Here is a 13231-nt window from a genome sequence, read left to right on the forward strand (position 1 = left end):
CTTGTTGTATTCATGCAACACTGCCACTTGCTGGTGTTATGCTGCATTGTCTTCTATGCATGTATGTACAATATCCCATTTTATGAAAGTCTTACTTACATATGTCCAAATATTATTTCAAATATTTACGTATTATACTGTTCACAGATTGTTTTACCTGAGTGACTCCTTCATACAAAAAATAAATATATTGGACCAATTGATTTGAAAAACAGAAAATACTCACACTACAGATCACAGTAGCATTTAGTTTATTGCATGTATGAACAAGAAACCAACAAGAATACATATGAAAGTTTACATGCAACACTATGTAACAGAATGACAGGTGGGAAATATGAGCTGATATGAGCTTAAGCATAAAACATTACTGCATTTATTATTATAAAAATATGCTCCAATCATAACAAGACAAACTGCAGCCCAACAGGCAACAACAGCTGTCAGTGTGTCAGTCTGCTGACTGACTGTGACTTGCCCCAAACTGCATGTGATTATCATAAAGTGGTCATGTCTGTAAAGGGGAGACTTGTGGGTACCCATAGAACCCATTTACTTTCACATATCTGGAGGTCAGAGGTCAAGGGACCCCTTTGAAAATGGCCATGACAGTTTTGTCATGTAACAGTGTAACACAATGTAACAGAATGACAGGTGGGAAATATGAGCTAATATGAGCTTAAGCATAAAACATATATATATATATATATATGTAAAAAGCTGACTTACTGTATAAGCAACACAAGCTCAACGCTTTGGACAGATGCCTTGCATACAGGCCTCACAGTGAGCAGGCTCATGGGGACGTTTGCCATCGAAGCTTCTAAAATGCTCCTTCTTTCTGCCCAGGTCTTCATTGTAGCATTTCATTCTTATCTTCTCCACCAGATTCTTCAGGAGGGTTTCGATGTTCTCGGACGTGATGCTGGGCTCCTCCATTGGACCTTCCTCGCACACCTTGCAGTTCTGACGGGAGGGCCTCACTTTGACCACGCCCTTCCCGTACGCCAGGCGCATGTGGCAGACCACCCTCACCATGTTAGAAGACCAGCCTCTTCCACACTCGGTGCAACGGAACCTTGAAAACAACAGAGACCCTTTGACAAAATGACAACCAACCAAAGTTACACTGGAAATTCAAGTTTTAGCTAAGGAAGCATTTGGAAGCAGTGATGCTCTGGAAGAAGAACTTATATAATTGGGTTTAAACGTCAGTAACTTAAGTAACTAAATAATGTTATTTGACTGCCAGTGCAAAAGTAAAATAGCAGAGAGAGAGAACCATTCTTAATGCATAATGCATCCACTATACTGTATATTCACACCAACTACAGTATTTAACAGTAGTCCAACACACTGACCTTGCACTGGTGTTCACCATACACTTCTTCCAGCCCGGTTTTTGTCTGTTATGCAGAAGATTTTCATCAAACTCCAGAAGCCAGGAGTCTCCTTGTTTGAGATTCTTTGTTGTAATCTGGAAGAGACGTGTCCAGTCCGGGTGTGCCATCCTGTCAGTGATAGTGGTGCTGGAGGCTGAGAAAGCAAGCTGATCTGCACTGTTTACAAACAAGTTGTGAGAATGACTCATCCAGCCCAGGTAGAGAGACTTTGACTCTCCCAATAGAGAGTTTGAGGAAATGAAACTTAAAAGTGGAGACCTGGTTTCCTTAAGTTTCGTTTTTCTGTACTATGTCTTCTGTCTTGCAGGATATGAAAACATACCCTCATATTTACAATATCTCTATTCAAATAGATGGCATAAGTTGGCAGAAGTAGTTTTTATTTTACTGTAATTGATCCCCTGTCATCATCATTTACAAATAGAGAAAGTAGTCCCTCAAACATTTCAACCTACTTCTCTTGTGCATGGTTCCATTTCAACTTAAAGTCCAATTTTAACTTCTGTACTTTATGAAAAGCCATCATTAAAAAGAAGAGATTAAAAGTGTTTATCAGGCTTGATTGTGCAATGAATCATTCTTAGGGGAGACCGGGGAGTGTTGTAACGCTGGGTGATGGTATTGTAAAACTGTCAGTTTGACAAATCAGGAAAGAGATGTTGATGTCATCGACCTGCAGTAGGCAGAATGTTTTTGGCATCATTGGGCAAAATTACATAACAACCTTTCAGCATATTGTTATTCAAGTGTTCTGAGAGAAAACTAGACTTCTGCTCCTCCTCATGTCTCTGTTTTCAGTGTTCCTATTGGCTGTGTTCTGGCTGGTGGTCTCCTTGTTTAAGATTCTTTGTTGTAACCTGGAAGAGACGTGTCCACTCCGGCTGTGCCATCCTGTCAGTGCCAGTGGGGCTGGAGGCTGAGAAAGCCAGCTGATCTGCACTGTTTACAAACAAGTTGTGGGAATGACTCATCCAGCAGGTAGAGAGGTAGAGAGGTAGAGAGACTTTGACTCGCCCAATAGAGAGAGTGAGGAAAATGAAACTTAAAAGACGAGACCTGGTTTCCTTAAGTTTCGTTTTTGTACTATGTCAGCCGGCTCTCATAGACGGCAGACTCCAGATCAGCTCTGATTGGTTGTTTTCCTCCGCTCTGTAAAATCTTGCAGATGCCATTCGGAGCACCGGAGGACACAGAGGCACATGATTTTTTTTCAGATTACCTGTCAGGATATAGTGACCGTTTTATAAAAAATATTTTTTTTAATCAGATTTTCTTCATTTATACCCACTGCTGCTTTAACTCACATGATGTGTGATTGTGTAGCTGTCCAAGTGAGTTTTATTTGTGTACCGTGTATCATAGTTTGAGTTACTGAGGCTCAAACAAAAGGTGTTACTATCATCCCCAGTCTCCCCTATGTGATGCCAAATATCATGGCCGCTTTGTCTGTTTACACATTATCCTGAGTCACATTAGTAATCACTGTAGGAACAAGAAGAGTAAATGATGCTTAACATTACACCATAAACTTCAGCGTATACGTCAGCGGCTCATTGTAACAAACCAATAAAAACATTAAGATCTAATGGCTCATTTGACCTCATTTGCAGGTTTAATGTTAGAATAGAGAGTCATTCCGTTACAGCTATTTGTAATTAGTGCCTCATCATAGGTCTGTAGATAATGATGATCAATGCTGGATGTAATGAATCACACCATGTTCAACCATTAGCCGCAATATTATTAGACAATTAAACTGTGCACAGTGTTTACCCCTCTGGCTTTCTGACAGGAGCACAATTGATCTGGAATTCAAAATGAGTCCCTTAAATTATTCTAATATAATAAACTTTCATGTAGATTTTAAATAGAATTGTTGCTTGTGTTGTTTGCTCCAAATCCGAACTTCGACAAAAGGTCTAGCCTTGTTTGTTTTGCCTGGCCTTGCCTGTCTTCTGTCTTCCTCAAAGTTGCTGTGTTGCTTTGCTGTTTCCTGCTCTTCAGTTCTTCGCTTTCGAGCCTCTGATATCTGTATGCTGTTATCTTGTTACCTGGAACCCGTGCCTGCCTGCATGCCCGACCTTCTGTTTTGCCTGATTTTGGACTCTGGATTTCATGCCTGCCTCTTTGGATTTGTTTGCCTGCACCTGCCTGCTTGTAAGCCAATTACATATACCTTCACTTTGTCATCAAACCATTGAACTGTTCCTGTCTACCTCGACTGTCTGCATTTAAGTCCTTCTCCCTCTGCCGCCCAAATTCATCCCTGCGACACCAACTGCTCAAGCTCAGGGCCAACAGATCAGTCTTCAAAAGATTAGATGGAATATAATCAATTATATGGAAAGAGCAATGAGAACATTTCTCTAGCATATTTCAAAACAAGACACCACTGCAGCACTGAAACAAGGGATTTAAAAAAAATTGAGGATGAAATGTATATATATTATATAGCTAAACGTAAAACAAATACTCAACAAATGACTGGTTAGAGTAGGCTTCGCCATGAAAGCTGTACAAACGTAGTTACCGTACTTAAGATCTTGCTAATTACATAAAAGGCACTACATGACCTCGCCCCCAGTTACATTGCTGATCTCCTTGTTCCATATTGGACCTGTCTAACACTTCAATCCTCTAATCTTGGTCTTTTATCCATCCCCCGCTCAAACTGCAAAACAAAAGGTGATCGGGCCTTTTCTGTCTTAGCCCCAACTCTCTGGAATCACCTCCCTCAATCTATTAGAGCTGCTGAATATCTGGACTGTTTTAAGCGGCTTCTAAAAACCCATCTCTATAGGCAATCCTTTCTATAGGCCTCATCCACATGTGTGTTTGTTTGTTTTTGTTTGATCTGCTTCTCATTGTTTCTGTGTGTCATATTGTAATTTCTCCTTGTTTTTTTTCCTTGTTTGATGTTTCTTCTTGTGTGTGAAGCACTTTGTAGCGGTGGGTTTTAAAAGGTGCACCTCCTCATGGCTCTATATATAGGAAGAATAGCTGCTGCTATGCAAAAGCTGATGGGGATCTAAATAAACAAACAAACAAACAAACAAACAGCTGAGTCAAAAAATTAAATCGCCTTGCATTTATAGGTTATTCCGCTTTCATTAAAAGAGACTACAGTATATGCCATTGAAAGCTCTGGAAAATGCAAATAAAGGGTCAAATCTCTAAAATCAAGAATTTTCACATTTTCTTTTTACATTTCATCCTACATTTTTTTTAATCCCTTGTTTCAGTGCTGCAGTGGTGTCTTATTTTGAAATATGCTAGAGAAATGTTCCCATTGCTCTTTCCAATTGATTATACAAAGCTTTACTTACTTACTCTTATTCTGAAACCGGAAGGAAGCAAAATGCGTCGCCATGGTAACGGATGAAACGCTGCAGCTGCAGAGATTAGCTTGTTAGCATCTGTGTGACTTCTTGTGTTTCCTCTTCCCTGTTAGCGTGATATTATATAATATAATATTACATTATTGACCTGCGATGGAGGGCTCCGATACGTACCTCATACGACCTAATCATCAGTACAAGTGAGTTGGTTAAAGTGGTTAAATATAATGTGTTGTTAGCTTTTAGCTAGCTCATTGCTAACGAGATGTGTTTACTTAGCCGCTGACTTTAGCTGTTTCCATGGTAACGTTAACTAGCATCCAACTAGAAGTACCAAGTTACTAAATAACTAGTAGATGGTTTAAATGAGGTTGTTACAGCATGTTTGGCGTCAATACTGTAATGTTAGTGAGCTAATGTAACGTTAACTTGTCTCCAGTCAGCAGATCAATGCTGCTGAATGATGGGGTGAAGCACTCTGCACTGTTCACCTGGGTCAGGGGTCTGTTACCTAGCAACCTGCGGCTCTTCAGCTCCTCTCCAGAGGCTCCCTGTAGATTTATACAAATGGAAATGAATGACTGTTTTTTGTTTACATTTTTATTTTTAACTGTCATTGTTGCAGGTCTATGGTACGACGAAAATACATCTGAGTAATATACATATATAAAATAATATTACGAGAAAAAAAGTCGTAGTATTATGAGAATAAAGTCATAATATTAGTATATATATGTATAGTAATATAGTAGTAGTAATTTTACATGTTATTTTCTTTTTTTCTCGTAAAGTTATGACTTTATTCTGGTAATATTACAACTTTTTTCTTGTAATATTATGACTTTATTCTCGTAATATTACGACTTTTTTTCTTGTAAAGTTATGACTTTATTCTGGTAATATTACAACTTTTTTCTTGTAATATTATGACTTTATTCTCGTAATATTACAACTTTTTTTCTTGTAATATTATGACTTTATTCTTGTAATATTATAACTTTTTTCTTGTAATATTATGACTTTATTCCTGTAATATTATAACTTTTTTCTTGTAATATTATGACTTTATTCCCGTAATATTAAGATTTTTTTTTTGGTGAGTTATGACTTTATTCTCGTAATATTATGACTTTTTTTCTCATAAAGTTATGACTTTATTCTGGTAATATTATGATTTCTTTTCTCGTAAAGTTATGACTTTATTCTGGTAATATTACGACTTTTTTCTTGTAATATTATGACTTTATTCTCGTAATACTACGACTTTTTTTCTTGTAAAGTTATGACTTTATTCTGGTAATATTATAACTTTTTTCTTGTAATATTATGACTTTATTCCCATAATATTAAGAATTTTTTTTTGGTGAGTTATGACTTTATTCTCATAATATTACGTCTTTTTTTCTCATAAAGTTATGACTTTATTCTGGTAATATTATGATTTCTTTTCTCGTAAAGTTATGATTTTATTCTGGTAATATTATGATTTTTTTTTTCTCGTAAAGTTATGACTTTATTCTTGAAATCTCAGATTTTCTTTCCGTCAATATGGCCAGTTTGGTTTTCATGGTGGAAAACTGGCCCTGAGCACTTGTACATTTTGTTTTGTATGCTTATAAACCTGTGCAAGAATGCAATAAAGACTAAGCATATAAAATATAGGCTACAGTATGTAGCTAATACAAATGTAGCCATCATTTATAAAGAGACTTCTACAGCTCTGTGACCCTTACTGAGAGAGGATGATCAGTTGTGGACTCTGCGACCTTTGGAAGCTGATTTAATTTCCTGCCTTTTTGCTCACTTGTTCAATCTTCCAGGTTTAAGCCTGCCATTGTGAAGGAGTGCATTCGTGAAATTGTGAGGGAGCGACTGTCTGGGATGCAGTACGACCCAGAGGAAGTCCCAGAGCTGTCCCGTTCACTAGCAGACTGCATTAAGGACAAAGTGAAGAGTGAGCGATGCTTTCTCCCTCTCTTGTTATAACTCAGAAAGACAGAGCATCCAAGTACTGTTGTAAATTGAAAGTGCTGAATACGAAATGTATCCAGAAGATTTAAGCTGAATAAAACGCCATAAAAGTACATGTATGAGTACAAGTACAAGTCCTACTTAGTAAAATGTTTTACCCAAATTCTACTTAGTAAATGCAGCATATTGGCACCCATTCCTATATTGTCCCTGCAAAAATGTTGCACAATTACTGATGTACACTATTACAGACAATTTCACGTCTTCAACAGGTGCGGGGTTTGACAGATATAAGCTGGTCGTGCAGGTGGTCATTGGAGAACAACGAGGACAAGGAGTCAAGTGAGTAATCATTTGGTAGTGGTAAACAAAAAGCTGTTACAGCTGTTACAATTTTTAAAAATACTATATTTTAGTGGGATGCTCTCTCTAACGTTAGCCCAAAATTAGAGGATGTGTGTAATATGTATTGAACAATTTATGGATGCTCAAGCTGCAATACAAGCCAAAAGAGCAGCAATGCAATAACAGTACTATACATAATCTCTAATAGTATTACAGTACAGGCTTCCCATGGTCATGAAACTCTTGGAAAAGTTATGAAATTGATTACCAGGCCCAGAATGTTTTTTAAACATTTTGAATATACATTGTTTTGGCTGATGTTCATAAAAATCTCCAAACATGTCTAATGTTACACGAAATACGTTCCTTGTATTACTAATTCAAAATCTAGTGGTGCGCTGGCTGCGTGACCGTTGAAATGTCACTAGCATCCCATCATACTCATTGGTGTACGCAGCCATTTGGCAGCGGGAATGTCTATCGAGCAAATGCAGTTAGCGAACACTGGCAGTTTGCTTTGCCGTAAATGCCTGGGAAGTGCGTTTTTAATAATGTACGACTTTTGAATGACAAATATAATACATGGCTCAAGAGAGAGGCAGACCCTAGCCGTGCTGGATGTAGGCTCTGCATCAAAACGTTTTGACGTTGGCAAGCGGCTCTGGTCCGCCGTGCTAAAGGGAAAAAGCATCAAGACAACCAACAGACAGCTCAACAGGCTGTCAGCGTTGGCACATATTTCATGCTTGCCGTAGCCAGGCCAGATAACGTTAGTGCAGCCAAGGCAACAAGGATCAGACCTTCAAAATGTAATCCATGACCTTCTCATGTGTTTTACCAGGATGTCTTCAAGGTGTTTGTGGGATGCTGACACAGACAACTATGCAGAAGATGTGTTCATGAATGTAGGTGCCTTTGTTCTGTTCACTCAGATCGGAGAGGGGGTGGGGGGGGCAGACTTCTCAAATACGGTATTTGTTTTCAATTAACTGTGTTTTACCTCTGGGTACAGGACAGCTTGTTCTGCGCGGTGGCAGTTTTCGGAAGCTATTACTACTGAGGACATACGGATGGATGACAGAATTCATTCAGATGACGATGATGAAGATGTGAGGTGAACATTCAAACGAGACCGCTCACCGCCAGCACTTCGGGCCCACGGTGCGTTGATGTGCAGTAACTGTATGTAACCGCTGCCTCTTGACATCAAGAAAGATGACATTCAGCGCAGAAGTTCTGGATATCTGGAGTGATACTGTAGGGATTTTAAAATGAAGGATCAAACCTGGATTTCCTGACTTGTCAGGATGGTTATTATAACATGGTTATTGAAGACAGTAAAGTGACCAGTCGTTGTGGGTTTTTGTTTTTTTACATTTGATTGTGTATTCAGCGCGCTTTGAGTGCTTGTCTTAGCACAGCAGATACAGTAGAGGTCAGTATTTGTCTCTGATTGTCAACATCATGACAGATTGGCCAGCTTCTGTAATTGTCTGTTCAGTGCCTCACCACCTGTATGATCATAAACTTAATTCTGCTCTCCTTTTCACACACTGATGCCTCCCTGTTCTGCTAATGTATGATTGAAGTCCTTTTAAATATTAAATCAACCCTTAGTTTGAGTTTGACACTTTGTTATCTCTCAATGTTGGCGTCCTATTCATCACAGAAGTGATATAGCCTGGCATTTTGAAGACTATCAAAACATTTAGAAAAATTTACTTCAATATCCGATTTAAAAAAAAAAAAAATGTCACCTACTGTTATCGTAAACATTGCTTATTATATACACTGCATATACTGTAACGCTATAAAATACATTATTATCACAATGAGCATTTGTAGATCTACAAATAAACAAATAAAATCATAATTGAAAAGATGTTGAACCTTTACTCTGCCTCCCCACACATTTCTAGCCACACAGAATTTCATGGTTTGAGTCATATTTGTGATGTTGGGTTGTGTTTTCGTCTGGTCAGAATTCACATGTGATGCAGATTTGTTTTTGTTGTTTTCCTTTCACACGTCCATTATATTTCACCAGTCATGGTGTGCTGGAGGAGTTGTGCCTGGCCTGAAAATGAAGATGGATATCTGTCACATATACATGGAACATATTTGTTTAATGGTTTTATCCCTTAACAATATCAAATTGTAATGAAAGATTTTCTTTTTGAAGCAGTAGTTTGAGAAGTTAGAAGCATTCTTTTAATCGGACGATTGTATAACAATAGCAAGCTTTTATATATGGTGATGGTTTTTGCTTTAAACATGTATTGGACTCATTTAGGATTTAGGATTAGGACACAGTTTCACAAACACAGATGATTCCCCCGGAGCAAAAATGGTGTGAACAGCCTGTTTAGTGAGAGTTGTGTTTCTTTTAGACTGACATCTCACCAAACATAATATATATTTGCGGGCTGAGTTTTCAGGCTAGAGTGAAGCTACATTTTGGCATGGCAACTTTCAAAGGGGTCCCTCAAGATATATGACTGAAAATGGGTTCTATGGATTTATCACTTTATGATTATCACATGCAGTTCAGGGCAGTAGAAATGTCATTTTCACCTATTCTAATCACTGGTAATACATGTGCATAGTTAGATGTCAAACTATATTCCAGTTTGGATAAACTTTGTATTTAAATTTGGTAAAGCTAGGTTTTAACTGCTTAGAAAATGTAAGGGTTGGCTGCTATTTGCACATTCTGCACAGCCCTCATCGGCCTCATCCTGAGGGCTTCTTGGTGAAGGCTGGCTGAAGTGTCAACTAAATTGTAGCGATCAAGTTGTTGCTGCGTTGCTTCACTTTACTGTAGCTGAATCACTCTAGAGTGGTCATGCTCCCGAGACTCTCAAAAATCTATCTTGGGAGCTTCCTTTTTATCCTCTGCCTGACTGCTCAGCCAGCTCTGCTCTCACTGAGCCTTTCGACCTTCTCCAATCAGTCTCTACAGTATGTCTCTCTGTGTGTCTTCCTCCTCAGGCAATCTGTCATCTCTTGGGGTTTCAGTCAGAGATTGATTTGGAAGCTGTTAGTCACTGATAGCTGATTAGCTGATGCAAGCACAACTTCTGCCACCACTAACACAATTCTCTATTCCCTATTCCCGGTCATGCCCTTGGCCAGGACTGGCACACAATGGAGTCCGTCTTCGGTGGCGTAATTAGTCCAAAACATACTCGGACAATTAAGTAGCTCTAATTCAAGGTGAAAAGAAATGCGCAAAAAAAATAATAACACAGATTAGCTGAATACAACCACTATCCAAACACAAGACGAGCATTTATGTTTGTTTCATGTATTAAGATTGGTCTCCTCATCGCTCCACACAGATCTGATGCTTTTGTCCGCCCTAAATTTTTCAGCTCTTCAGTGGATCAGAAGCTTGAGTGACGTTTAGGTTACATGCTTCATGTGCGTCGTGATCTATTTGTCCGTTTGCATCACTTTTCTTTCAATTTTTCCACATCAGTCGAGCGCAAAAAATCTTCTTTTTGTGTTGATTTGACTTTTTTCCGAAGCGCATAAAAACACTGGTGAATGGACACACACTTATTGTCTGCTGTGCAACACCCACAAGTGATGGTGGCTTCATTGAGACAGCGGCGGCATAACTTGTTGTCTGATTTGTCAGTACATGGTTTGTAAGATCAAATAAAATATCCTCTACCCATCTGACAGGAGACATAACTGAAACTCTCTGTTTAAAAACGACTGCAACTGTAATGCCTAGCCAAACCAACTTGAAATCAGATATACTCAGTCTAAAACTAACTGCGATGACATGCTGGGGAGGTTTGATTGCATTTCAAACTGTTTGCAAAGACTGAAATGAGAGCTGTCAAAGCACTGCCAGAGAGGCACCTCCTCAGAGGAAATGGATTTAAGCTACTTTCTCTCAAGCATTAAAATTAATTCTTTGACTATTTCGCCCACTGAGGCTTTATGTATTATACTCTTCACTTGTTTTACATGATTACCATAAATTTATTCCCCCAGCTTCCGCTGCAATTTGGTCTATTTATACAGATTATAGAGTGAAGAGGCGCTTCACATCAGTGGATCTTTGGAGCCCACCAGGCGTCCAGTAACACAGCCTGTCAAACTGTTTGTCATCACAAAAAACCGAAAGATGAAAAGACAGAGTTTGACTAAACAAATTGCAGTAATTATTTCACAACAAAGCGAGTGACGAAGAAGCACATTTACAATCATTTTGAATAACTGAATAATAAATCACTCGCACAGCTGCTAGGTTTTTCACATTTGTATGTTTGCGCCAAAACAATTTTGAAATGCAACTGAACATTTCTATTGACTTGTTGGCATAGATACAAGTTAATTTCACTTTTGTTTTGGTGGTGATGTTGAGAATGCTGTTCCATGCTGCACCTGATTGGACTGTTATCAGGCCATTAAATAGGCATTATCAGTCGCTATAAGCACCATAGATGTGGGTCATTAGGGGCCTACTACGCCTGCTATGTTGTAAAAGTGAAACTTAAAAGCAACACGGTCTAAAGTTAATGAAACATCACGTTTTGAACACAAACAAAAATACCTCTTTGGGTTTAGGCAACAAAAACAGTCAAGTTTAGGGAAAAACATTGTGTTTTGGGTTAAAATAACTATGAACACAAAGACCACTACACATTGTTGGTTTGACACGGAATTCAAACTCCTGTCTCCTGGGTGAAAGTCCTGTGTTTTGTGTCCCATTCACCGTCGCTGACCTCCAGTCCTCCAGTTTGACGCTGTCTATATTGCAGCGCCTGACTTAACACTTCTGCTCTTTTGTCATAATTACTACGGTCCCTAAAGGTTGCTGTCGTGTTCTTTTATACCTTCTTTCAATGATCTACCATGTCAATAGATAATAAAACCTACTAGCGGGTGTAGTAGGCCCCTATTGACCCACATCTATGGGGCTTATAGCAACTCATAACGCCTATTTAATAGCCTGACAACAGTCTAATCGGCTGCATTAAGAAGATATTAGGACTGAAAGAGTTCTAATGTGGCATGTTTGCCTCATTAAAAAGTGTCTATTGCATTGTGTTGAAGGTTCGCCAGCTTTTGCACATTTCACTTCAGATTTATGACTCCTTAAAGCCTGACTATGAACCTCAATATAATAGACACACTTTCCATTTATCTACAGTATTTGCAACTATTGCCAGTTATCTGCCTCACAAAGATAATTGAGTCCCACAGTGAAATGTTTGCCAACTCTTCTTCCGTGTAATTTGTTGTTGAAATTGAGACGTCTTCAATTAGACGAGAGGTCGTTTTCAGATTTCTGTTTTTGTAATTACTCTTGGGTCTCATCAGCCCCCAGCTGGAAAACTAGATGCTTTTCACACTATAAAGACTAATGACATTGAAGTGAGCAGTTGAAGTGATCAAGCTTACCTGAATCAATTAGTCAAATGACTCTTGCTCTGATTACATATACATGCCAAAGTGGGTTTTGCCCCTCTATTTCTGGTTACAAAGAACAGCTGAGTTGTGAATGAACTTCTAGAAGCTAAAAAACATCACAAAAATGCTTTGCTATGGTAATTCCTACTCAAATATTCTAATAGTTTTGCAACAATTTGTAGTAATTAGTGCAATACAAAATATTATCAACTGCTGCAAAACCACATCCAGATTATTTCCCCAAAATGTTACACTTTACACTTTAATGACTCAAACTAAAACATATGTTTTCATGTTCTCTTCAGTGTCTTTAATTTGATCTCAGTCTTTTTCATTTCAAAGTTTGAGCAATTTTGAAGGCTGACCACTTTGACAAATAGTTTCTCTTGAGGGGCTCGAGGTGCAAGCTCTTCCAAATAAGATGAAATACAACAACTAGACAACAATCCGACTGTCACCTTGAAAAAACGTTTATTTTCCAATATCACCTTCCCTAGAGCAGTTTTTGATATTGTGCAAACTGTGGCTGTAAATATGTACTGATATATAGAAGGCAATGCCATCAACATAAATCAAAAGTATTAATATGTGTTATACCTTGTTCATTTAAAGGGACTATTTGTAACTTTCAGAAATGCTTCTTAACAGCGACACCTGTGGCCGTGAAATCAACGAAAGTCAGCGTCGGGCTCGCGCAAAATTTTGCACAAACGTCCACTGTACATTCACTAAATATTCTCAGAG

At 38.4% G+C, this 13231-nt stretch overlaps 2 protein-coding genes across 2 annotated transcripts; one reads left to right on the forward strand and one right to left on the reverse strand.

Moving 5' to 3' along the window:
• Positions 1-228: 228 nt before the first annotated feature.
• On the reverse strand, positions 229-1559 carry LOC119488743 (receptor-transporting protein 3-like). The gene is made up of 2 exons (XM_037770629.1): positions 1362-1559; positions 229-1078 (listed from the first exon to the last, which is right to left on the reverse strand). The coding sequence occupies exons 1-2, from the start codon at positions 1508-1510 to the stop codon at positions 748-750; spliced, it is 480 nt and encodes a 159-aa protein (XP_037626557.1). The 5' UTR covers positions 1511-1559; the 3' UTR covers positions 229-747.
• A 3206-nt stretch (positions 1560-4765) lies between these two features.
• Positions 4766-8939, forward strand: dynlt2b (dynein light chain Tctex-type 2B). Its single transcript, XM_037770631.1, has 5 exons — positions 4766-4941; positions 6562-6695; positions 6985-7054; positions 7899-7962; positions 8070-8939. Exons 1-5 carry the CDS (start codon positions 4895-4897, stop codon positions 8115-8117), a joined length of 363 nt encoding a protein of 120 aa, XP_037626559.1. The 5' UTR covers positions 4766-4894; the 3' UTR covers positions 8118-8939.
• The last annotated feature ends 4292 nt before the right edge of the window (positions 8940-13231 follow it).

The sequence above is a fragment of the Sebastes umbrosus genome, chromosome 5, assembly GCF_015220745.1.
Source record: "Sebastes umbrosus isolate fSebUmb1 chromosome 5, fSebUmb1.pri, whole genome shotgun sequence".
Classification (NCBI taxonomy): domain Eukaryota; kingdom Metazoa; phylum Chordata; class Actinopteri; order Perciformes; family Sebastidae; genus Sebastes; species Sebastes umbrosus.